Here is a 24212-nt window from a genome sequence, read left to right as displayed (position 1 = left end):
AAAGGAACTCTGCCCATTTTAAGAATTGGAGGTTGGGAGCGAGAAATTCTAGGAATGGGGAAGAGTCAGTAAAAAGGCACAGTAACAGAGAGTATTGTGTATGAGAGGCAGCAAGCAAGCCAGTATGGTTGTATTGTAGAATGAGTGGAGGGGAATAGAGCCTAAGAGGATAGCTAAGGTATAAGGAGGCCAGGTTGTAAAGAGCTTAAAGTGACAAACAAAGGATTTCTTATTTATCCTAGAGGTAACAGAGAGCCATTGGAGTTTACTGAGGGGCAGAAAGGGTAGGGGGCTGTGTGGGTGATGTGGTCTAGCTTATGCTGAGACAGTGATATCAAATAGAAGGCTATTGCAATTGTCCAAGTGAGACATGGGGATTTTTATGAAAGATATTGTAAAGATAGAAATGACAAGATCTGGCAACTGGATGGATCTGCAGGGTGAGCAGGACAGAGGAGTTAAGGATGACACTGAGGTTATGAACCTGGGTGACTAGAAAGGTGGTGGTCCTTGACAGTAACATTCAGAAAAGGGGAGAGTTGGGGGTGTGGTCAAGATAATGAGTATTGTTTTGGACATATTGAATTTGAGATGACTCTGGGATATCCAATTCCTAAAGTCCAACAGGACATTGGTGGTATGGGAATGGAACTCAGGAAAGAGACTGGGGCTGGATAAACAGATCTGGGAATCATTTGCATAGGGATGGCAACTGAAGCCATGGGAGCTGATGAGATCAACAAGTAAAAAAAACAGAGAGAAAAGACGAGATGGCTCAGGACAGAACTTGGGGGCACCCACAATTTAATGTGTATGACATGGTTGAAGATACAGTAAAAGAGTATATGAAGAAGTAGTCAAACAGGTTGGCGGAAAGCCACAAAAACCAAGAGACAAGAGACCATACAAAAGAAAGTGATCTGCAGGGTCAAATGATGCAGAGAGATCAAGGAGGATGAAAATCAAGAAGACACCATTAGATACGGCAATTAGGTGATCACTGGTACTTTTGAGAGAGCAGTTTCAATTGAATGATGAGGTCAGAAGGCAATATATAAGGGTTAAGACTGAGGAGAGGAAATGGAGACACCAATTTATGGATGACATTGTGTAGCCTTCATAGAATCTCCTAAATAAGTTTAGCCTAATGTCTTCAGTAGATTTGATACCTCTAAAAGATAACAATCTGCACTTTACCTATCTAACCCTACGAATGCAAAGAACCCTTTCATTCTCTTCCATTATCACCTTATTCTATGTGTTTTAGTTACTTTCAAGTTCTCTAAACCATAGTCATAAGGTGAAATTTATTTCCATGATGCAGCTTTCAGTAAATCAGGGCATCCTGTTTAGCTATGACATTTAGTCCAAGTTTCATTTTTAACTCAGATGGCTTTAGGATCAGGATTTCTATAAATAGAGGGAATATTTGGGAAAGTAGCACATTTATGATATTTGTTTCAACACTATTTTTCCATTGAAAACTTCCTATGTACCCAGAGTCTTAACATCTCAATTCCATTCTAAAAGATTTTTAACCAAACCTAAAATTTATATGCAAGAAGTAGAGTAAAAGAAATTATCCAGGAAATTTATGGTCATAAAAAGGTGAGTAAGATAATAGATGGAGAGATTAGATGGCATGATAGGGCTCAGGGAATCACAGACTTTATAGGACCTTTCAAGGCAATATAATCCATTTCTTCTCCACTTCACCCCACTTTGGCTTTAGGAAGAATTATCTAAAACAGATGAAACTTTACTCTGTTAAAAAAACAACTTTAAAAGAAAGGGATTTCATAATCTCAATGATTCATTCCTGTGTTTTAAAAATTCATTTGTTAAATAGTTTTTCAGGTCAAACTCAAATTCTTTAATGTTGTAGCTTGAAACTTATTTCTCTTATTAGTTCCTCAGGAAAAAAAAAGAGAAGAAATAGAAAATTGTCCTTTGTATAATAAACTTTAAGTATGCTAACTAATAAGCCTCAGCTTACCTTTCAAGCTAAATAATTTCAGTTCCTTTAACCCTTCTTCAAAATCACACATTATTTTATTATTATTTTAAAAGAAGTTTCATGGATTCCTCTTGTTTTTCTATCACAGTAATTTCTGTTTGCTTGGTTTTTTTTTTTTTTAGTGAGGCAACCGGGGCTAAGTGACTTGCCGAAGGTCACACAGCTAGTATGTGTCAAGTGTTTGGTCTGAGGCCGGATTTGAACTCAGGTCCTCCTAACTTCAGGGCCAGTGCTATCACAGTAATTTCTGGATATAACTCTTCCAAAAACCAAATAGGCCCTCTCTTGCAAATAAAGAAAAACGTTCAAACAATACCAACAAACACAGTGACTCTGTCTGATAGTTTTATGTGACCTTTGGTATGCATAACCTCACCTTCCTAATGAAATCTCAATCTTTTTTAAAATCTTCAGTTGCAAAATTCTGACTGCAGTTTGAATTCACTTTACAAATGCTACTATTTTCACAACAACAACAACAACAACAAACTTCTTTGAATGAACAGGCTGGAAAAATGCTTTACCCACATTCCAAGGTACACCCAAATTGAAATATACCTGATAGAAGTCTGTTTTCTTTGCAATGACTTTTAATACTCCTGGAACAATGGGAGGAACTGTTACCATCTGCAACTTTCCAAAAAACGGGTTATGTTCAGAGATTTTACTCCGCCTCATCCTGTCTTCACACATAAGTGCCAGTGACTGAGAATGGTTTATCATCTCAAGCAGTGTGAAGATGGACACATTCTGAATATGGCAGTCATTTACACAGCAGCAGATAGTCATGAGAGATTTAAGCCACAACGGGAAGCTAGAATCACATTCTCCACAAAAGGAAGACAACATAAAGAAGACAAAAACAAAAACAAAATTAAATTTTTTGGATTTCATAGCAGCTTAAAACTATCAGGCAAATATTCAAAGCCTAGAGACAGTTAAGATGCTACCCTGAAAGTTTATTTGTTCGGTAGATTTGATACCTCTAAAAGATAACAATCTGCATCATGTACCGTGTTCAAAGAATGTAGATGTGTTACACGTAAATGATTTCCTCAGCAGCATGGCATAGTGGACAGGAAGTTGGCCTTAGAGAATAAAGACATTTTAAGTCTGATTCTGATTCTTAATGACTACGTAATTGTGGTCAAGTTGCTTAACCTCTTGGTGCCTCTAAGATTCTAAGTTAGAGGACTGTAAAACTGCCCTGATAGAGGAAATTTCCATACCAGGGGTTCCCTGTAGCAGTGAAATCATATATATAAATATATATGTGTGTGTGTGTGCACATGTATGTATACACATTATATGCATTATATATTCACACTGTGTGTGTATATACCTAAGTGTATATATGTATATATATGTGTGTATGTCTATTTATATATATTTTATATATGTGTATACACATACACACACACACACGTGCGAGTGCGCTTACCCCCAAAACAAAACCAAAATCCTGTCATACATACAAAAATCTATAAAACTCAGAAACTCTGTGACTCTCTAGGATTATAAGAAGCAACATGGTATATCTGAAAGAGTCCTGAACTTGCTGTCTGAAGACATCACTTTCAGTCTTGGTCCCAACATATTTACTACATTCTGATTAGTCCTGTGAAGGTGAGCAACCTTTCTGAGTTTTAATTTCCTCATGTGTATAATGGGTAAAACAATATTTGTGCTATTTACTTCAGAAAATTGTTATGAGGAAAATACTATATATCATAAAGACTATATAAATATGGACTATTATTTGATCATGCAATTACATTTAATTGCCTTTTCACTACTTATCACAGCTACTGAGACAAAAAATAGAAAACCTAATACTAAATGCAATTCTTTATAATTACATTCACATTTGTATTTTTTGGCTATTGAGGATCAGGAGTAGCACCGGGATCGGCTCAAATCCATGCTACATTGGGCAAATCACTTAATCTCTCTGGGCTTTAGTTCCTTATCTGTAAAATGAAAAGGTTACACTAGATGCTTTCCAAGGTTTCTTCTAGCTCTAATCATTAAAAAATGGTTTAAAACCTTCCTTTTCCCTGCAAAAGTCACAAAAATAAAAAGAGTGACAGCAGAACAAAAGAGCCACTTTAGGGGATAGAGTGTTGAACTTGGAAGTCAAGAAGGCCTTGATCCAAATCCTGTTTCGGACACTTTTTATCATCACCTACACACCCCTTCCACTTTGCCCTCTGGAAGGCGTCTTCCACAGGCAACAAACTTCCCTTCATCTTTCTTTTCTCTTTCTTTCCATCTTCTAGCTATCAATGAAACCTGGCTCTCCCCACCCCTGAATGACACAGCCTTTCAGACCACCCTTTTCCAGTACTAGCTAAATCAGGGGTGGGGAACTTGTGGCCTTCTAGGTCCTCAAGTGTGGCCCTTTGACTGAGTCCAAGTTTTATAGAACAAATCCTTTTATTAAGGGGATTTGTTCTGTGAACTTCTATACTTCTCTTATCAACTTAATGTCCCACTCTCCATAGCCATTCTTCCAAACCTTTTCATCTCTCTCCCTACCTTCTCAGCTAAGAAACACTTTCTCTCACTCTTTTCCTTCAAATACCTTACAATTTGGCTTCTGATCTCATCATTTCACCTAAACTACTCCCTCCACCGTTATGAATGATCTTTTAATTACCTAAATCAGTTGCCTTTTCTCAATCCTCATTTTCCTTGACCTCTTTGCAGCCTTTGACACTGCTCAACATCCTCTTCTCCTTGATACTGTCTTCTCTCAGGACCCCACTCTTTCTTGGTTCTCTCCAGGCTGCTCACATACCTCACTGGCCCCTCATCTAGATCCCATCCTCTACCTCTAGGTGTTTCAAGGATCTTTACTGACCCATCTTCTCTTCTTCCTCTATACTGTTTCACTTTATCTCATTAATTTAATTACAGTCTCTATCCTAATGATTCTCAAATCTACTCATCCTGTTCTAACCTCTCTGCTGACTTCTAATCTTGCATCTCCAATTGCCTTCAGACATCTTGATTTGTAGGTCCAGTAGACATCATAAACTTAACACGTCCAAAACTAAACTCATTATCTTTCCCCCTAAAGCCTCTCCCTGCTGCTCCTACCTTCTCTATTAACGTCAAGGGCAACACCATCCTCCTGATCTCTCAGGCTCAAAATCTAGGTGTCAAACTCAACTCTTCAATATCTCTTACTCTCACTTCCATATTGAATCAGTTTCCAAGGCTTCTCAATTTCACCTTTGCAACATCTCTGGAATATACCCCCTTCTCTCCTCTGATACTGCCACCATTCTTTTGTAGGTACTCATCACATCACACCTGGACTACTCCAATAGCTTGCTCATGGGTCTGTCTGCCTGCCTGAAATCTCTTTATACTCCATGTTATTCTTCATTCAGCCAACAAAATGATTTCCCTAAAGCTCAAGTCGGACTATGTCACCTCCCTGCTCAAACTGCAGCGACTCCCTACTGCCTCCAGGATCAAATACAAAATGCTCTGCTTGGCATTTAAAACCCTTTATAACCTAGAGCCTTCCTAAATTTCCAGTCTTCTTACACTTTGCTCCCTGCCATGGACTCTTTAATGTAGCGACACTGGCCCTTTTGCTGTTCCAAGAACAAGACACTTCATCTCTCAGCTCTGGACATTTTCTCTAGCTGTTCCCCATGTCTGGAATGCTCTCCCTCCTTATCTCTGCCTTCTGGTTTCAATTTCCTTCATGGTCCAACTGAAATCTCATCTTCTACAGGAAGCCTTTCCCAACTCCTCTCAATTCTAGTGCCTTCTGTCTTTTAATGATTTTCTATTTATCTTGTATATAGCTTGTGTGTACACATCTATTTATTGCCTCCCCCATTAGATTGTGAGTTCCTTGAGGGCAAGCACTATCTTTTGCCTCTTTTTGTATCCTCATTGATCAGCACAGTGCCTGGCACATAGTATGGTGCTTAATAAATATATGTTGACTGACTGACCTTGAACAATTCACTTAACCTCACTCAACCTCAGTTCCTTATCTACAAAGTAAAAGTTAATAACAGAACCTAGGGGCAGCTAGGTGGCACAGTGGATAGAGCATTAGCCCTGGAGTCAGGAGGACCTGAGTTCAAATTCAGCCTCACACACTTGACACTTACTAGCTGTGTGACCCTGGGCAAATCATTTAACCCTATTGCCTAGCCAAAAACAAAAACAAAAAAAGCAGAACCTGCCTCACAGGATTGTTGTGAGGATCAGATGAAATAATATATGTAAAATATTTTTTAAACCTTTAAATTCTAAAAAAAGATTAGTTATTATTCAATAGTGAACTTATTTCTATAAATTATTTCACAGATTTTATCCTTCTTACCAGGTGCCTGGAAAAGAGACGTATAGAGCTGCTCTGTTTCTTCCTGAGAAAGGTAGACAGGGAAGGTGGAACAGTCCAGCAGAAAATGACAAGCAGCAGCAAAGGCTTCCCGGCAATCTTTGCTCAAATCTCCTAAGTCAATAATCACCTTGTAAATATACCAATCCTCTTCCTCTTTTTCCTTTTTCTTGCCAATGCTATGGCTTGAAGAAAAGGAAGACCTCAGAGATTTTGGCTTAGTTGGAGACCCTCGGACTGTAAACAGATCTGAGAGCATCTGTTTAAACTGGGGCACGGTGATTGTTTTGATGTCCCGAGAGCTTCTTTTCTTGGCTGAGTTCTCAACAATTGTGCCACTTGCTTCATCTTTGTCTCTCATGTTCGTAGTGACCGTTGATTGATTTTCCTCTCCATGTTCAGGTAGCTGCACCCCAAAAATGTGCTTGTTGGTAAAGGTAGTAACCAGTTCCTGAATGGAGTGCAAGGTTTTCTGCATGCTACCGTTCCTTTTCCAGATATCATCCTTTTCTGGAGAAATCCTAGGGATGCCTAAGTGCAGAGAAAGCTCTGGGGATGAAGCACTTAGGCCAATACCACTGTCTTCAGATTTGAGCGGAGGAAATGAAGCATCATCTTCATCAGGCACCACAGACTTTGTTTCTAAAGTTGTTTCACCACTTTTATCTATTACAGGGTTCTGCCACGAAATTAAAAAAAAATCATTTTTTACTGTGAAGACTCAAAATGAAGGGATTCAGATTTAATTTCTATACAATATTTAAAAAGTATATACAAATCAAAAACATCTCTTGCCTTTCAGAACTGTAATTCTAGATCAAGATTAGAATTTTATTTATTCAATCACTGAATCAACAAATATCTATTAAGCACCTGCTGCTTTCAGAACTCATGGGAAGAATAAAGTTAAGATAAGGCAGAATCTCTGACCTTCTCAAGCTTGCATTCTAGTGGGAAAATAAACAGATAACTATTTTATATAACATTGCAAAAGCGCATGAAAACTCCATAGTCTTCAATTAGAACAACATGTCAATAATATGTTATAACAATCTGCGTAGTCAGTAAGACTTTGGCCTTTTTTAGGGTCAACTTTTCTTCCTCAAATATACTTCCTCAAAGTTTGTAGCGCTAAGCACACCTTGCTCTCTAGGAAACAAATAACTGCTTTTTTTTCTGTTTTTATATATGTAGTTTTAGAATTTCAATAAGGCTGATTTTTTTTATCAAATTTTCATGGTTATTTGACAAAAAGTGTGGGGAAAATTGGGAAGCAGTTTGACAAAAATTGGTTTAGATCCAGTATCTTACATTATGGATCCCATAATAGAGTTCCTAGTGGATACTCAAATACATTAAGAAATGGTTGGAGGTACTGTTCATATCCTTAGCTAATAAGAGAAATATTAACCAAACAAGGAACAGAAACCACAAAAGATAATCAGATAACTTCAGTTACATGAAATTGAACAGTTTTTGCACAAACAAAATCAATTCAGCTAGGAAAAGAAGGATAACTGTTGATTGGGAAAATAATCTTTACATCAAAGATATCATAGGATCATTAACTTAGAGCTGTAAGGAACTTCAGAGGTAATCTAATGTAACTCATCCATTTTACAGAAGAGAAAACTGAGGCTTAAAGAGATTAAATGACTTACTTATGGTCTTAGAGCTAGTAAATGCCAGAGACCAGATTTGAATCCAGGTCTTTCTGACTCCAACTTAAGCATGTTATCCACAATGACTCATTACCCAATGAATGATGATGATGATGATGATGATGATGATGATGATGGCAATAGTAACAATAATACTAGCTAGTTACTATGTGCCAGATGCTGTGTTAAACACATTTCAAATATTATCTCATTTGGGTTTCTGGGTCAGGTGAGCAACAAGATGACAGACTAGACATTTCCTGTGATCCTTGTGACCTCTCAAATCTCTCCAAAACAGAAATTATGTGCCAAAGATAAAGCAATTGTAGCTATTTTCATGGTGTAAGACACTCTGGATACAAAAGAAATTAAACAAAACAAAAACCAGAAACCCAGGACCTGATGCTTACCAATCCTAAGCTCACTTATCACCCTTCCCCCACCTCCCATACCATCAGTGGTAAGGCTATACTAGCACACTCTAGGATACAACACAGGTTTACACCAAAACCCACTCCTGCACTTCATTATCTAGTGCTCTTTCTAGTGCTGTAACTGCAGGCTATAAAAAAAAATCCTTGAAAACCAAAAGCATTTCTATATAATAACAAAACATAAGGAGCAATAATAAAAGGGAAACCCCAACACATTAAATAACTACAAAATGCATAAAATATCTGGGGAGCAACCTCCCAAAGCACACAAAAGACTTGTATAGATTCAATTACAAATGGCTCCTTAAAGAAATAAAGAACACATTAGCTTGCTGGAGGAATATTCAGTGTTCATGGCTAGGCCATGCCAATATAATAGAAATGACAATACTACCAATATTAATTCACACTTTTAATGTGATACTAATCAAAGTACCAAGGGAATACTTTAGAAAACCTGATAAAATAACAAAACTCATTTAGAAAAACAAAGATCTAGAATATCAAGGAAAATTATGAAAAGAAATAAAGACAAAAAAAGGAATAGCATTTATGGATAGGTAAACAATTTATGAATAAATAAGAGATAGCATTGTGAGGTGTAAAATGGGTAATTTTGATTACATTAACTTTAAAATTTTTTTGTACAAATAAAACCAATATAGCCAAGATCAGAAGGAAAGCAAAAAAACTGGGGGAAAAATTTTATAGACAGTTTCTCAGATAAAGGTCTCATCTCTCAAATATATAGAAAACTTTGTCAAATCTATAAGACTATGAGTCATTCCCCAATTTATAAATAGTCAAAGGACATGAACAGGCAGTTTTCTGATGAAGAAATCAAAACAATTTAGTCATATGAAAAAATATTCTAAATCATTATGATTAGAGAAATGCAAATGAAAAAAAACTTTGAGATATTTTATACCTATCAGATTGGCTAAAACGATTGAAAGGGAAAGTGACAAATGTTGGAGGGGATATGGAAAAATTGGGACATTAATTCACTGTTAGTGGAGCTGTGAACTAATCTAACAATTTTGGAGAGCAATCTGGAATTACGCCCAAAGAGTTATTAAACTGCCTATACCCTTTGACCCAGCAATACCACTATTAGGTATGTTTCCCAAGATGATTAGGGAAAAAGGAAAAGAATCCATATGTTCTAAAATATTTACAGAAGCTCTCTTGGTGATGGCAAGTAAGTGGAAATTGGAGGGATGCCTGTCAATTAAGGAATGGCTGAACAGTTCATGATGGAATACTACTGTGCCATAAGAAATGATGACCTCAGTGATCTTAGAAAAACATGGAAAGACTTGTATAAAAATAGTGAAAAGTGAAATGAGCAGAACCAAGAGAACCTTGCACATAGTAACAGTAATAGCAATATTGTTTTAAAAACAACTTTGAGCAACTAAGTCATTCTGACTATTATAAATACCTAAATTAATTACAAAGGACCTATGAAGGAAGATGCTATCTGCATCTAGAGAAAGAACTGATAAATAGAAGTATATTTAGTATGGTTTTGCACACACACACACACACACACACGAGTCTAATGGTAGCCATTAGTGAGGGGGGGTGGGAATAAGGAGTGGAAAAAAGTTACATGATAACTTTATTATATATTTAGAAGAAAAAGCAAGTTGTATACAATAGATCTGCAGTTTTATGTGCAATTCTCTTTTTTTTCTATTCTACTATGTTATGGAAATGCTCATTTTATTTCTTAAGTTCAGAATTTAAAAAAAAAAGAAAATACAAAATTGAAAAGAATAAGCTTGGCCTCAAAGAAGACATATGAAAAGATACCTCCTTTACTCCTTTGTACAAGTGGGGGTGAGGGGCTCTAGGTGTGGAACACTACATACTGTTAGGTTTTTGATATGTTAAATTGTTTTGCTGGGTTTAAAAAAATCTTTTGATAAATTCTTAGTTCTCTGGCATGGGGTGGTGATACAGGGGAAAATTTAGGCTACATTAAAAACAAAAGACATCAATAATATTTATTTTTAAAAATTTAAAGGCTATCAAAAAAGTCAAAGCAATGAGTTCTTAAAAGAGATTGACAGCTGTATAGAGAGAAGAGGATATATATGAGATTGGTATAGTCAGTGCCTTACACCACTCTTGAATTTAGGTGACCCAAAAGTCTCATATCCAAAACACAAAGGGGAACGGACATTCTTTTTTTTTTTTTTTTTTTTTTTTTTTTGCTTTTTGGTGAGGCAGTCGGGTTAAGTGACTTGCCCGGGTCACACAGCTAGCAAGTGTCAAGCGTCTCCTGACTCCAAGGCTGGAGCTCTATCTGTGCCATCTGGCTGCCCCTGAATTGACATTATTCTAATACCAATAGTTACTCCCTAGTACCTAAACAATCAAATAATAAGGAATAGTTTTTCAAAAGATTTTTAAATGATAAAGGAATGGTCACATAAAAACATGCTCCCAATCATTAATGGCAAGAAAAATGCAAATTCAAACAGCTACAAAATTTTTCTCTTACATTGGCAGTGATGAAAAAAGCTGGCAACAGTCAATTTTGGAGGGACTGTGGGAAGACAGACACAGTGAGGTGCTCTTAGTGAAGCCATTAAGTGATTCTACCATTCTTAATTTCAATTTTAAAGTATCAAGAAAAGGGACAAAAGTGTCCATATCCTTTCATCCAGGAATCCCACAGGACTGGGGAATATATTTCAAGGAGGTTAAAAACTGAAACAAGGTCACATATAACAAAATATTCATAGTGACATTCTTGGTGGTCACAAAGAGCAAGAAACAAAGCAGATATCCATTGATTAGGTGAAAAAACTATGATATATGAATGTAATAGTTTATGTATAGTTAATGTAATTAGTGAGCAGTAAGAAATGTCAAAAATAAAGACTCAGAGAAACAGAGGATGGCCCAGACTCTGGCAGCAGTATGTAGGATAGATGCAGTGTTGAGAGACTTGAGGCAGGAAGACAGTGGGCACAGACTGAGAGTTCCCTGTTGACTAAAGCCTCCCAAAATTTCACTGGCATAGAGAACCTTGGCATTTTCTGAGGGTTAGTTGCTCATCCATGAAGAGACGGGAGAGAACTGCAAGAGTTGCAAAACACTCTCCAGCCAACATGACGTGGAAAGAAAATGAGACAGAGAATGGCACATTCTCCAGATCATTTTGAACAATATTATGGCAATATGCAGATGAATTTAAGTACCACTGGTTGAGCTCTGTAAACTGAATGCCTCCTGACTCCAATATGGATAGAGGAGAAAAAGTACCTGTTAAATCAATAATACCATGCTAATCATTTAGGAACTGGATAACAACCTCAATAACTACAACTACTATAGAGGCTGTGGGGGTGGCCACCTTATTCAATTCCTATTAAGATGCCAACAACCACCCGTCTTCTACATTGGCCACATTGGACTATGATAAGGTGATGCAGCACAGAGAAGATATATTTTTATATCTACTGAAAAAGTGAAAATTTCAGTAATGTCCTCTTGACATTAACAATGTGGGATAGTTTGGGCAAATCAAGGGATTTTCACTGAGTATTTCCTACAATGGTGGGACAGGCTAGCCAATTGCCTGAACCAGAACCATCCTCAACAAAGCCCAATAAATCTATCCCCACCATACACTTATGTATGTATGTAAAATAAAGAGAACCAGCCATTTAGTTGCTCTGAACCTATAGAATCTCTCAGCTGGGTAATAGTGACTGATTCCAGCAACAATCTTCTGAAATTCAACCATGCACGAGCCAGAAAACCCAAATCTGAGTCAGGAACTAGAAGAGCTCAGATTAGAAGGGCAGTGAACAGAGCCATCCCCAGATCACATCATTTGGGAACATTAAAAGTTTTCAGGCACAAGGTCTGAGCAGTGAAAGCAGAAGAAAGATATAAAAGAAGTGAAGCTCAGGCCAGACATCCCCCTGAGAAGTGATCAGAGACTAATATTAACATAAAGTCCAAAGTCAAGAAGAAGACTGGAAGAGTAAGCGAACAAAAATAGAACTCAAGCATAAAGAGTTACAAAGGGAGTTCAAGACACAAATACAGAGGAAGTCAATGACTTAAAAATATCTCCAAGCAAAGCCTCAAAGAAAAATGCAGTTTGGGCACAAGTTCAACAACAATTCTTGGAAGAGTTAAAGAGTTTTAAAAAGAGTAAAAAAAGTTTTAAACTAAAAAAAGAGCTATAGAGGAAAAAAAATGGAAAAGAAATGAGACCTATGAAAGATGTGAAAAAAAAGTAACAGCTTAGTGAAAGAGGTACAAAACATTACTCAAGAAAATAACTACTTAAACATTAGAATTGACCAAATGGAAGATAATGAGCTAATGACTCCCTGAGACATAAAAAACAAAAATGAAATGAAGTCCAAAGACTGGAGAAAAAAAGAATAAAATATGAAATATTTCACAGGAAAAACAATTGAGCTGGAAAAACAGATTGAGAAGAGATACTTTAAGAATCTTTAAATGAATAAAAAAAGAGCCTAGAAATTATATTTTGAGAAATTATAAAAGAAAACTGCTCAGATAGCTTAGAACCAGAGGCCAAAGAAGAACATGAAAGACGCCACTGGTCGTCTCCAGAAAGAAACTCCAAAATGTAAACTGCTGGAAATAATATAGACAAAATCCAGAGCTCCCTGGTCAAGAAGAAAACACTACAAGAATCCAGAGAAGGAATTCAAATGCTGTGGAACAATAGTCAAATTTATACAAGATTTAGCAGGTACTACGATAGCTTAGAATATGAAATTCTGGAAGGCAAAGGATCTAGGATTACAACCGAGAATAACCTACCCAGCAAAACTGAATATAATTCTCTGGAACAAAATGGACATTTAATGAAAGAGAGGGCTTTGAAACATTTCTGATGAAAAGACCAGAGATAAATAGAAAATCTGACATTCAAACATACAACTCAAGATAAGCACAATAAGGTAAACACGAGTGAAAAACAATGAGACTAAACAAGGTTAAACTGTTTACCTTCTTTATATGAAGAGAAGATACATATAAACTCTCAGAACTTCCTCATCACCAAGGATCTTAGAAGGAGTCTAATTGTACATAAGGCCTAGGTGAGATTCTAGTCATTCCATTAGTCAGTAAACATTTATTAAGGACCTATTATGTGCCAGACAGGGGCAGTGAGGTGGTGCAGGAGATAGAGTGACAAGCCTGAAGTCAAGAAGACCCAGCTTCCTGAATTCAAATCTGGCCTTAGGCACTTAGTAGCTGTGTGACCCTGAGCAAGTCATTTAATCCTGTTTGCCTTAGTTTCCTCATCAGTAAAACAAGTTGGGGAAGGAAATGGCAAACCACTCCAGTATCTTTGCCAAAAAATAATAACAAAAAAACCCCCAAAACCCAAACAGGGTCATGAAGAGTTGGATATGACTGAAAACGCCTGAACAACAACAATGTGCATACAAAAAGAGGCTAAAGATAGCCCCTGACCTCAAGGAGCTCACAGTCTAACTGGGGCCAACAAGCAAATACATATGATAAAAAGGAAATAATTAACAGAGGGAAGGCACTCGAATTAAGAGGGGTTGGGAAAGGCATCTTATAGAAGATAGGATTTTAGTTGGGACTTGAAGAAAGTCAGGGAAACTAGGAAACAGAGATAAGAAGGGAGAGAACTCAAAGCATGGGGAACAGCCATAGAAAATATCAGGAACTGGAAGATGGAATGTCTTGTTCATGGAACAGCCAGGAGGTCAGCCATTGTATCAAAGAGTATGTGTCTGAGAAGGGAGGAGGTTAGGTTATGAAGGGCTTAGAATGACAAACAGAAAATTTTGTATTTGATTCTGGAGGCAATAGGGAGCCACTGGAGTTTATGGGGTAGGGGTGTGATAGGTTACAATTTGATCTTAGGAAAATTATTTTGGTGGCTAAATGAAGGATGTTTTGAAGTGGAGAGAGATTTAAGGCAGGTAGGCCCACCAACAGGCTATGGTAATAGTACAGGCATGTGGTGATGAAAGCCTGAACTAGAGTGGTGCAGTGACAAAAGAGAGGGGGACATATTCCAGCGATGTGAAATTGATAGGCCTTGGAAACAGATTGGATATGGAGGTAAGAGACAGTGAAGAGTATAGGATGACTCCTAGGTTTCAAGACCAAGGGATTGGGAAGATAGTGTTGCCTTCTACAACAATAAGGAAAGTAGGAGAGACTTTAGGAGGAAAGATTACTGGTTTTGGAAATGTTAAGTTTAAGATGTCTACTGGACTTCCCAGTACAAGATGTCTGAAAGGTAGTTGGAAATTTGAGATTGGAGGTCAGCAGAGAGGTTAGGGAAACAAAGGCTGATTTGAGAATCATCAGCATAGAGATGGTAATTAAATCCACAGGAGCTGATGAGATCACCAACTGTAGTACAGAGCGAGAAGAGAAGAGGGCCCAGAACAGAACCTTGTAGAACACCTAGAAGTAGAGGATATGATTTGGATGAGGATCCAGCAAAGGATACTGAAGAGGAGCAGCCTGCTAGTTAGGAGGAGAACCAGAGAGGAGTTATGTCTGAAAACAAGTTATGTCTGGAGAAAAAAGAGTATCCAGGAGAAGAAAGTAATTAGCGGTGCTGGAGAGAGGTTGAAAAGAATGAGGATTGAGAAAAGTCTATTGGATTAAGCAATTAAGAGATTATTGATAACTTTTGAGAGAGCAGTTTGGGTGAAAGGATGAGATCAGAAGCAAGACAGTGGAGGCACTTATAATAATTTTTCAAGGATTTTAACTACAAAGGGCCACAAAGTTATAAATTGTTGGTAGGTGGGGATGGATTGAGTGAGGATTTTTTTGAGGGGAGGGATGGAGTTAGGACATGACATGAAAGTTTGTAGGCAGTAGGAAAGGAGCCAGTAGATGGAGAGAGACTGAAAATAAGTGAAAGAGTGTGGAAGACAAAAGGGGCAATCTTTTGTAGGAAATGGAGGAGAGGATTGCTTGAGCAGGCACAGAGGCTGGCCTTGGTAAAGAGTATGGCCATATCATCATGTGAGACAGAGAAGAAGTAAGAGATAGTGGCAGAAGGCATCTGTGTGATGGATGAGGAAGAGGAGAGTAAAAGGGAGCTCAAAGTGAATGGTTTCAATTTTTTTTTCCTGTAAAATATAAGCCAAGGTTCTCAGCTGAGAGTGTAGGGGAAGGAGAAGCTATGGGAAATCAGGAGAGAGATGAAAAGGTTTGGAAGAGCTGCTGTGGAGAGTAGGGATAGTGAGTTGATGAGAGGTATAGTAAGATTGCCTCGCAATAATAATCTCAACTGAAGGCCCAGTTGAGGTTATATAACATAAATTTTCAGAGGACCCAATCAGAACATATGTACATATGTAGTACATATGTAGGAGTGAAGGTAGCAGATGGTGGGACTGATCCAAGGCTGAGGCTTGGCAGGGTACAATTGGTGAAATTATAAGGGAGACAGGGACTCAAGAGAAGAGAACAGAGGAGAACTGAACTGGTTCCCCAATGGGTCAAGGTGAGAAAAGAGGAGAAACTGGCTAGCACAGGGGAGATGACATGGGAGAGAATTAAAGGGTTAAGGGATTGAAGCATAAAATGGAAGGTGTATCAATGATTCTGTTTGGATGGTCTCAAGATAGGAATGGAAGGGTGGGGAAGAGTAACGCACTAGAAGAGGGAGAAAGAAGAGGAAAAATGGGGTAAATTATCTCACATAAATGGCGCATGCAAGGAAGAATTTATAAAATGGAGAGAGTAGTGGGCAACACTTGAACCTCACTCTCCTCTGAACTAGTGCAAAGAGCAAAGAACACACACACATAATTGGGTACAGAAATTCATCTTACCCAATAGAGAAGTAAGAGCGAAAGGAGTTAAGAGAAAGATGCAAAGGGAGTAAGGGGGAGGATAGGGAGGCAGTGGTCAGAAGCAAAACAGACAAAATACACAAAACATCAAACAAAGAGGGGATGGTAAAAAAAAGAGAAGGATAAGTACAAGAGAATAAGATGGGGGGAAAGTCACAACAAACTTAACTATGAATATGATGAACTCATCCATAAAATGGAATAAGGATAACAGAAAGGATTACAAACCAGAATGCAACAATATGTTGTTTACAAGAAACACACTTGAAACAGAAAGATACACATACATTTAAAATAAGGAACTAAAGTAGAATCTAATATGCTTCAGTTGAAGTAAAAAAAAAAAGGCAGAGATAGCAATCGATGACCTCAGAGCAAAAGCAAAAATAGACCTATTTGAAAAAGATAAATAGGGAAACTACATTTTGCTAAAAGGAACTATAGACAATGAATTTATATCAATATTGAATATTTATGCACCAAATGACATAGTATCTAAATTCTTAGAGGAAAAGCTAAATGAGTTACTGAAAGAAACGGACAGCATCTATGGATAGGGGAAGAATTCATAACCAAACAAGAGACAGAAAGAAAGGTTCACAGGAAGTAAAACAGATAATTTCTATTGATTACATAATACTTAAAAATTTTTGTACAAAGAAAACAAATGTAGCTAAAATTAGAGGAAAAGCACGAAACTGGGGAGGGGAGGGGAATCTTCATAGAAAGTTTTTTTGATAAAGGTTTCATTTCTAAGATACATAGGAAAACCAATGAAGTCAAGATTTTATGGAAAGCAGAAAACTTCTACAGCAAATTTCTCTGATAAAGGTCTCACTTCTCAAATATAGAGAGAACTGAGTCAAATTTGTAAGATATGAGTCATTCCTCAAATGATAAATGGTTAAAGAATATGAACAGGCGGTTTTCAGAAGAAATCAAAACTATCCATAGTGAAAAAATACTCTGAATTACTATTGATTAGTGAAATGAAAATTAAAACAACACTGAGTTACCACTTCACATATGGCTAATATAACAAAGAAGAAAAATGACAGATATTGGAGAAGATGTGGGAAAATTGGGACACTAATGCAATGTTGGTGGAGTTGTAAACTGATCTAACCATTCTGGAGAACAATTTGGAACTATGTCCAAAGGGCTATAAAACTGCGCATCACCTTTGATCTAGCAATACCAGTACTAGGTCTGTACTCCAAAGAGATTTTTTTTTTAAAAGAGAGAGAAAACAAAAGGACCTATATGTATACAAATATTTATAGCAGCTCTTTTAGTGGTGGCAAAGAATTGGAAATTGGGGGAATGTTCTAAGATAATTACCTCAATTTATGGAATTCAGACTTGGTACACAAAGCAGCCATCCATAAAAGAGTTAACCAAATCCTTAAAGGGGAGTACTTAATCTTATTTGTATCATGGGCTTCTTTTGCTGTCTGATGACGCCTAATGATCCCTTCTCAGAATAATGTTTTTTTAATAATTGGAGAAAATGCTAAATTTCGGTTAAATAAAGATTTAACTTTTTCCCATCCAAGTTCACAGATCTTTAGAGGAGGTTAAGGTTAAGAATCCCTGCTTCTCCTTATAGAAATATTTAGCCTTCAGGTGGTTTGTTTCCATCCCTAAATACGTCTTAATCTCTTCCAATTTGCATCCCCTAACAAAATATGACTTGCTGTAATAATCAGATATACCCTCCACATCTCAGTCCTAGGGAAAGCAGAGGCTGAGGCCAAGAGAATCCATTTTCTCTTGTCACTGCCATCTGTCCTCTCAGCAAGCTATGAGCCCACAGTCAATCTCATTAGATCTTGTTGGTTATATCAAATGACGCAGGCCAAGTACATGCTTACCTTAAATGCAAATTCAAGATCTAAAGATAATGAATCAATGATGGTTGAAAAAATCCCCCCAAAATAATATAACAACTTTATTTGTAAATGTTTACAGCAGCAAGGATATACAGGTATAGCAATCCATATTCCCTAAAATGGGGGCATGCTTAGGTCAGTAACAACAGCAGCCCACCTTAGAATAAATGGTTCTTAAATCAGAAGAGCTACTTTCCCTTCTTGATACCACTTTATATAACATAATCTAAAAAGTGGGCCTTCATGCATCCAGCCTAGCTCTGTCCTGCGTCTCCATGACTAAGGGCTATATATACATACCATTTAAAATGTTAATGACATAAATTTGGCATTAATTCCTATTTATATGGACTAATTCCTCTTTATAAGGTCTGCTTTCTCTGTCTCTGGGGTGAGGTGGGGCACAGGCAATTTCCCTCACCCCAAGCCCTGTGTCCATCCTACCAATCTCAGTGAGTGAGGAGCTGCAGGCCCATGTTGGCCCTTAGGGGACAAAATTTGGGCAGAAATGAACAGCACACTGAAATTCTAGTTAAGGCACACCAGATGGACAATAAATTGGGTCCAGAATTTGATAGGAAGAAACAGTCTGGCTAAACAGCATTTGGAAAATTGTGCACTGATTTGAATGATTTTAAACTGCTCCTTGATACAAGAACTCATCTTATTAAAATCACTATTTTTCTAATGATGCTGTGAACAAAAAAAATACACACCACTACCTCTGATCAAAATTGTATAAGACTCAAAAGGCTCAAAATGAAGAAACAAATCTTAAGAGTAACTAGATTGCAACATGTTACCAGTGATGGCTTGGACGCAAGAACGGGCATAAAAGGTTTCATCTAGAAAATACATGAACAGAAAAGAAGGTTGCCAAGTGATGTAGCTAGAGTCAAAAATAACAAATGGACAGTCCAAGTGCTACATGGTTAACCACATAATAATACACAAATGATGAGGATGATAATGAAAAGGCAAATAAGCTGTACTGAAACTGCAGTATCATTATAGATGAAACTATTGCCTAGAATGGCTTGGGCATACTATTAATTTGTCAAGATTTAAGATCTGTGTTTTGAACAGATGCTGCCATACTAAAAATTCAACCTCCAAACTATATAAAATGAAAAACTTTCAAAATAGAGACCAAGTGGAAAGCATTAAATGTAGGAATTGAATAAGGTACATGTTTTTGTCATCCTATCTTCTTCTACAATTAAAAATGCTTTTAGGGAGTCTACAGAAAATAAGCTTATATCTCAGTAAAATTATCTAATCATAAAGAACAGTTATTTTATCCATCTGTGAATAGTCTGCATAACATTAGGTATAAAGGATCATAGGGGAATAGTGATTTTTCCTTACATTGTTTCTACCCAAAGTTCATCAAAAAGATGAGAAAAATGAGATCATATAGATGATATTAAAAATAATGGTGATATTGATAATAGGTATATGTTACTGGATTTAGCAAATGTACCTCAAAGTGGGAGCTTATGAAATGTGGAATCAAAAGGCCCTATATGAGCAACATCAACATGAACTCAACTAACAATATGTTGGCAAAAAAGTATTGAACAAATGGCTGACTCGTGGTTTTGTTTATAGAAACAAAGAGGTTTTATGATAACTATTTACGATGAGGCCTCTGACACAAAAAATTATAGAACTGTTATCAATGTATCAGACTTAGAATTGTAAGAGAATTTAATGGCCATCTAGTCCAACAATCTCATTTTACAGATGAAGAAATTGAGGCCCTGAGAGGTTAAGTAACTTGTCCGAGGTCACACAGACAGTAAGTGACAAAGAGGGATTTGAATATGGTCTTGACTCCAACGCCCAGAAAGACACGGTCAGGTGGCCAGAATTATATATCTTTCACAAGCTGCTAAACAACAAATATCCATACTAGAAATACAGACGCCCCAAAAATATTCTTGATAATTCAACAAAAAACTGTAGTAGAACCGGAGCATTATTACAGACAGAATTGAAAAACAGCATGGTATGCTGGAGAGGGCATGCGCTTTGGAGGCAGAAAGGCCTGGGCTCAAATCCCAATTCTGCTAATATAGAATGCTGGCCAAGTCACAGCCTCTCTTGGCCTCAAATCAAATCAACTGAAGAAAACTCTTCTTTCTGGAATGTACATATTTGTCTCCTGTGTGTTTTCATCAGTTAAATAGAGCACTGGAACTGGGGTCAAGAAGACCAGAGTTCAAAGCCTGCTTATAATAATTGTTCACGATGATAGGACTCCAGAATGTAGTCCTTGGATGAAATGTCCCTAATGCCCATATAGAGGCATTTGGCAAAACAGGCAGTTTGTACTTTTCCACTGTGTCAGGCAGATACGGTTTGTAGCTTTTTGCTTGAATGAACTCTTGGCCTTTGCAGGGGCCCTGAGTCATTCTCCTGCTGCTGCCTTAGTTAACATTAGATCCTCCTGCCAGTTCATGGTCCTGATAAAGTACCTCCCTGTACCCAAGCTTCACCCAAGCCTGGTATCAACAAAGGTCCCTGAGAACTTTTCCACTCCATCTGGGTCTGATTAGAAATGCCCCCTCCTATATCTGGAACCTGTTCTCAACCAAGCCCATTCTTGGGGTATATAATCTTGATACCTGAACCCCAACTTTGAACATGTTTCCTCCATGACAAGTCTCCCTCTTGCTCACATTGGGTGAGTTTCTTGCATCCCTGGGAATGAACCTCTTGTTTATGTGGTCATACAGTATTTATATGTTTTGTTTGCCTGCTTGCTGTGCCACATAATAATTATATTATATATATTATATATACAATAATGTGCCACTCATTATTGTATCATTTTCCTGAGTACCGGTTTTCTAGACATTCCCAAATCCAGGTATTTATTTTAACCTGAGCTGTATACTCTCACATATCATAATATAGTTCCACAAAAGAAGCATTCATCTGCAGGTTGTTGTAGAGATCAAATGTTTGTTATTGTTGTTGCTGAGTCATTTCAGACGTCTCTTGACTCTCTTTGACCCCAACTGAGGTTTTCTTGGCAAAGATGCTGAAGTAGTTTGCCATTTCCTTCTCTAGCTCATTTTATAGATGAGGAACTGAGGCAAACGGTTAAGTGACTTGCCCAGGATCACACAACTGGTAAGCATCTGAGGCCAGACTGGAACTCAGGAAGATGAGCGTTCTATCTATGCCACTTAGCAGCCCATAAGATCAATTAAAGTATTTATAAAGTGCCTAACACAATGTACGCTACATAGGAACTTAGTAAATGCATGTTTCCTTCCTTCCTTGGATTCCTTCCCTTCTCAACAGATTGTCAACTTTAATCATTCCCTATCTCTCTCTAATCTTCATCCTCATTGCTTCCCTTACTGCCTTGGAACATAAAACTTTCATTAGATTCCACTATTCTGTCTGTCTCTCTGTTCTCTTGTCTCTCTTCTTTGGGATTTCATAACACTTAATCCTGGTTTTCCTCCTACCTGTCTAACCCATCCTCAGTCTCCTTTGCTGGATCATCATCAATACTACAGTCCTTAATTGTGGGTATTCCCAAAGGCTCTGTCCTAGGTCTCCTAATCCCCTCTCTAGTTACCCTCTCAGTGACCTCATCTGCTTGCATGGGTTTCCTTTTCATCTCATTTCTGATGAATCACAGATCAAATATTAGTCTTAGGCTCTTCCCCGAGCTTCATTCACTAATTCCTTATTGAATATTTCAAACTGTTCCAGAGACATCCCAAATTTAGCATATCCAAAATGGAATTCATTCTATTTTTCCCCAAACAAGCCCTTCTCTTTCAAACTTCTCTACTTTGTAACTCTGGCATGATTCTTGACTTCTTACTCTGTCTATCCCACATCAGTGGCCAATTCTTGTCATTTCTATCTCTACAACGTTTTCTACATGTGATCCCTTCTTGCTACTCACCCACTTACCACCTTCCCTCATTACCACTCACCTAGAGAATTGCAACAGCTACCTAACTGATCCCCCTAATCTCTCCTCATTCTACTTGATCGTCCATACTGTCATCCAAGTGATTTCCCTTATGTGCATATCTGAATATGTCACTCTGCCATTCAATAAACTCCAGTGGTTTCTGATTGTCTCTAAGGTCAAATATAAATTCTTCTATTTAGCTTTTAAAGCTTCTCATAGCCTGATAGGGGACACAGTTGATAGAGACTGAACTTAAGAATCAGAAAGACATGAGTTCACATCCCACCCCAGATGCTTATTAGCTGTGTGATTCTGGAGAAGTCATATAAACTCTGTTTTTCTCCATTTCCTCAGCTGTAAAATGAACATAATAATAGTACCCACTTCCCAGGGTTATTGTGAAGATCAAATGAAATAACATTTTTTTTGGGGGGTGAGGCAGTTGGAGTTAAGTGACTTGCCCAGAGTCACAGAGCTAGTAAGTGTTATGTGTCTGAGGCCACATTTGAACTCACATCCTCCTGACTCTGGGGCCAGTGCTCTATCCATTGCGCCCACCTAGCTGCCCCAATGAAATAATATATTTAAAGGGTTGTGCAAACCTCAAAGTACTATATAAATGCTAGCTTTTATTATTAAAACCTTTCACAATTGTCCCAACCAAGCTTTCCAAGGTCATTTTATACTACTACCACTCCTGAACAATGTGATCCAGGCAAATTTACATTATTTCTCTTCCTCAAATAGGAACCCCTACCTCCCATCTTTGTGCCTTTGACCTGGCTGCCTCTCATGCCTGGAATGTCCTCCCTCTTCCCCCCTGCCTCACAGAATCCCACTCCTCAGGGTTACCCTCTACTGAAGCTATTTTCTACTGAACTAATTTGAATTTATTCTGTTTAGATTTATTTCATACATTCTTATAGAGATATTTGGCGGTTCATCCATCAGATTGTAAGGGATTAATCCATTCATTGTATTTATATTTCCAGTACCTAGAATAATGCCTGTCACGTAATAGGTACTTAATACTTGATTGATATCAGCAATTAACATTTAGTCCATATAGAATTATTTTATTGTTTCCTTTTAATTGCAGCTCTTTGTTGGAAAATTCTGTAAACTCACTTAATTTTTACAAACCTAACCTTTTTACCTTCAAGTTTTGGTTTGAAGGCTATGCAATTTTAATACCTATTTTCTACATGTGCCTGAAAATCTCCCTGTGTCCATGCTCTCCCACTGCTTTGGATGCCAGCTGCCCCCAGAGGTTCTCACTCACTCCTCCACAAGCAGACTTTTCAGATACAAAATCCTCCAGGCTTCATCCAGCATAGGGGACTCATCTCCCTTCACCCATAGGAGCATTCATCAGAGGAACCCTCTTCCACTTCCAAAGTAAGGGCCTCCTTTCTTTCTTCCCCTTTTCAAACAGCCCCCCCTTTCTTTCCCCAGTCCCCCATGGGCTCTTCTCTATCTGAGACCACAGAGGTCATCTTCCTCTTACTGCTAGCCTTTGATTTGACCCCCGTGCATCACTCACTCATCTCTATCTCTCTGCTTCCTGCTCCTCCTTTCAGGTACCCTCACATGTTGTAATGTAATTCCACAAAAGAAGCATTCACCTGTAGATGGTTGTCACCAGCTCTGTCCATAACGCTTCCTGTCCACCTCTTCATTGCTATCGCTACCAGATTTCCACCTTCACCCTTGTCTCCTTGTGTACTTTTAGAAAGAAGTCTCTCACTGGTCTTTCTGTTGTCACTCTATTGCTGTTGCTGTCCTTGTCCTGTCTGCTGCTTTCTTTATGCACTCCTGCATTTTGGTTGTTTGGGGTGTTTAAGATGTAAATAATCTTTTCAGTTCTGGTTTTGTTTCTAAAATGTTTCAAATTTTTTATTATTGAATTGTTTCTGAATTGAATTATTAAATTGAATTTTGCATTCTTGATTTTTCCCCCCAATATGTCCTAAACAAAACCCTCCCCCGACTCCTACCTTTCCTATTACTGTAGAGGTCAAC

General features: G+C 37.7%; 1 protein-coding gene across 3 annotated transcripts in view; it reads right to left on the bottom strand.

The window, feature by feature from the left end:
- The window catches only part of DOP1B (DOP1 leucine zipper like protein B), a 148177-nt gene that overhangs the window by 65198 nt on the left and 58767 nt on the right, over window positions 1–24212 (bottom strand). For all 3 annotated transcript variants that reach the window (XM_027875480.1, XM_027875482.1, XM_027875481.1), the window contains exons 14-15: window positions 6372–7068; window positions 2576–2844 (exon numbers count right to left, since the gene is read on the bottom strand). In XM_027875480.1, coding sequence (XP_027731281.1) covers window positions 2576–2844; window positions 6372–7068 — 966 coding nt within the window. The remainder of the gene's footprint in view (window positions 1–2575; window positions 2845–6371; window positions 7069–24212) is intronic.

The sequence above is a fragment of the Vombatus ursinus genome, unplaced genomic scaffold, assembly GCF_900497805.2.
Source record: "Vombatus ursinus unplaced genomic scaffold, bare-nosed wombat genome assembly UNPS02014809.1, whole genome shotgun sequence".
NCBI lineage: Eukaryota > Metazoa > Chordata > Mammalia > Diprotodontia > Vombatidae > Vombatus > Vombatus ursinus.
Note: the sequence above shows the minus strand (reverse complement) of the source record. Positions and strands in the feature narration are given on the sequence as shown.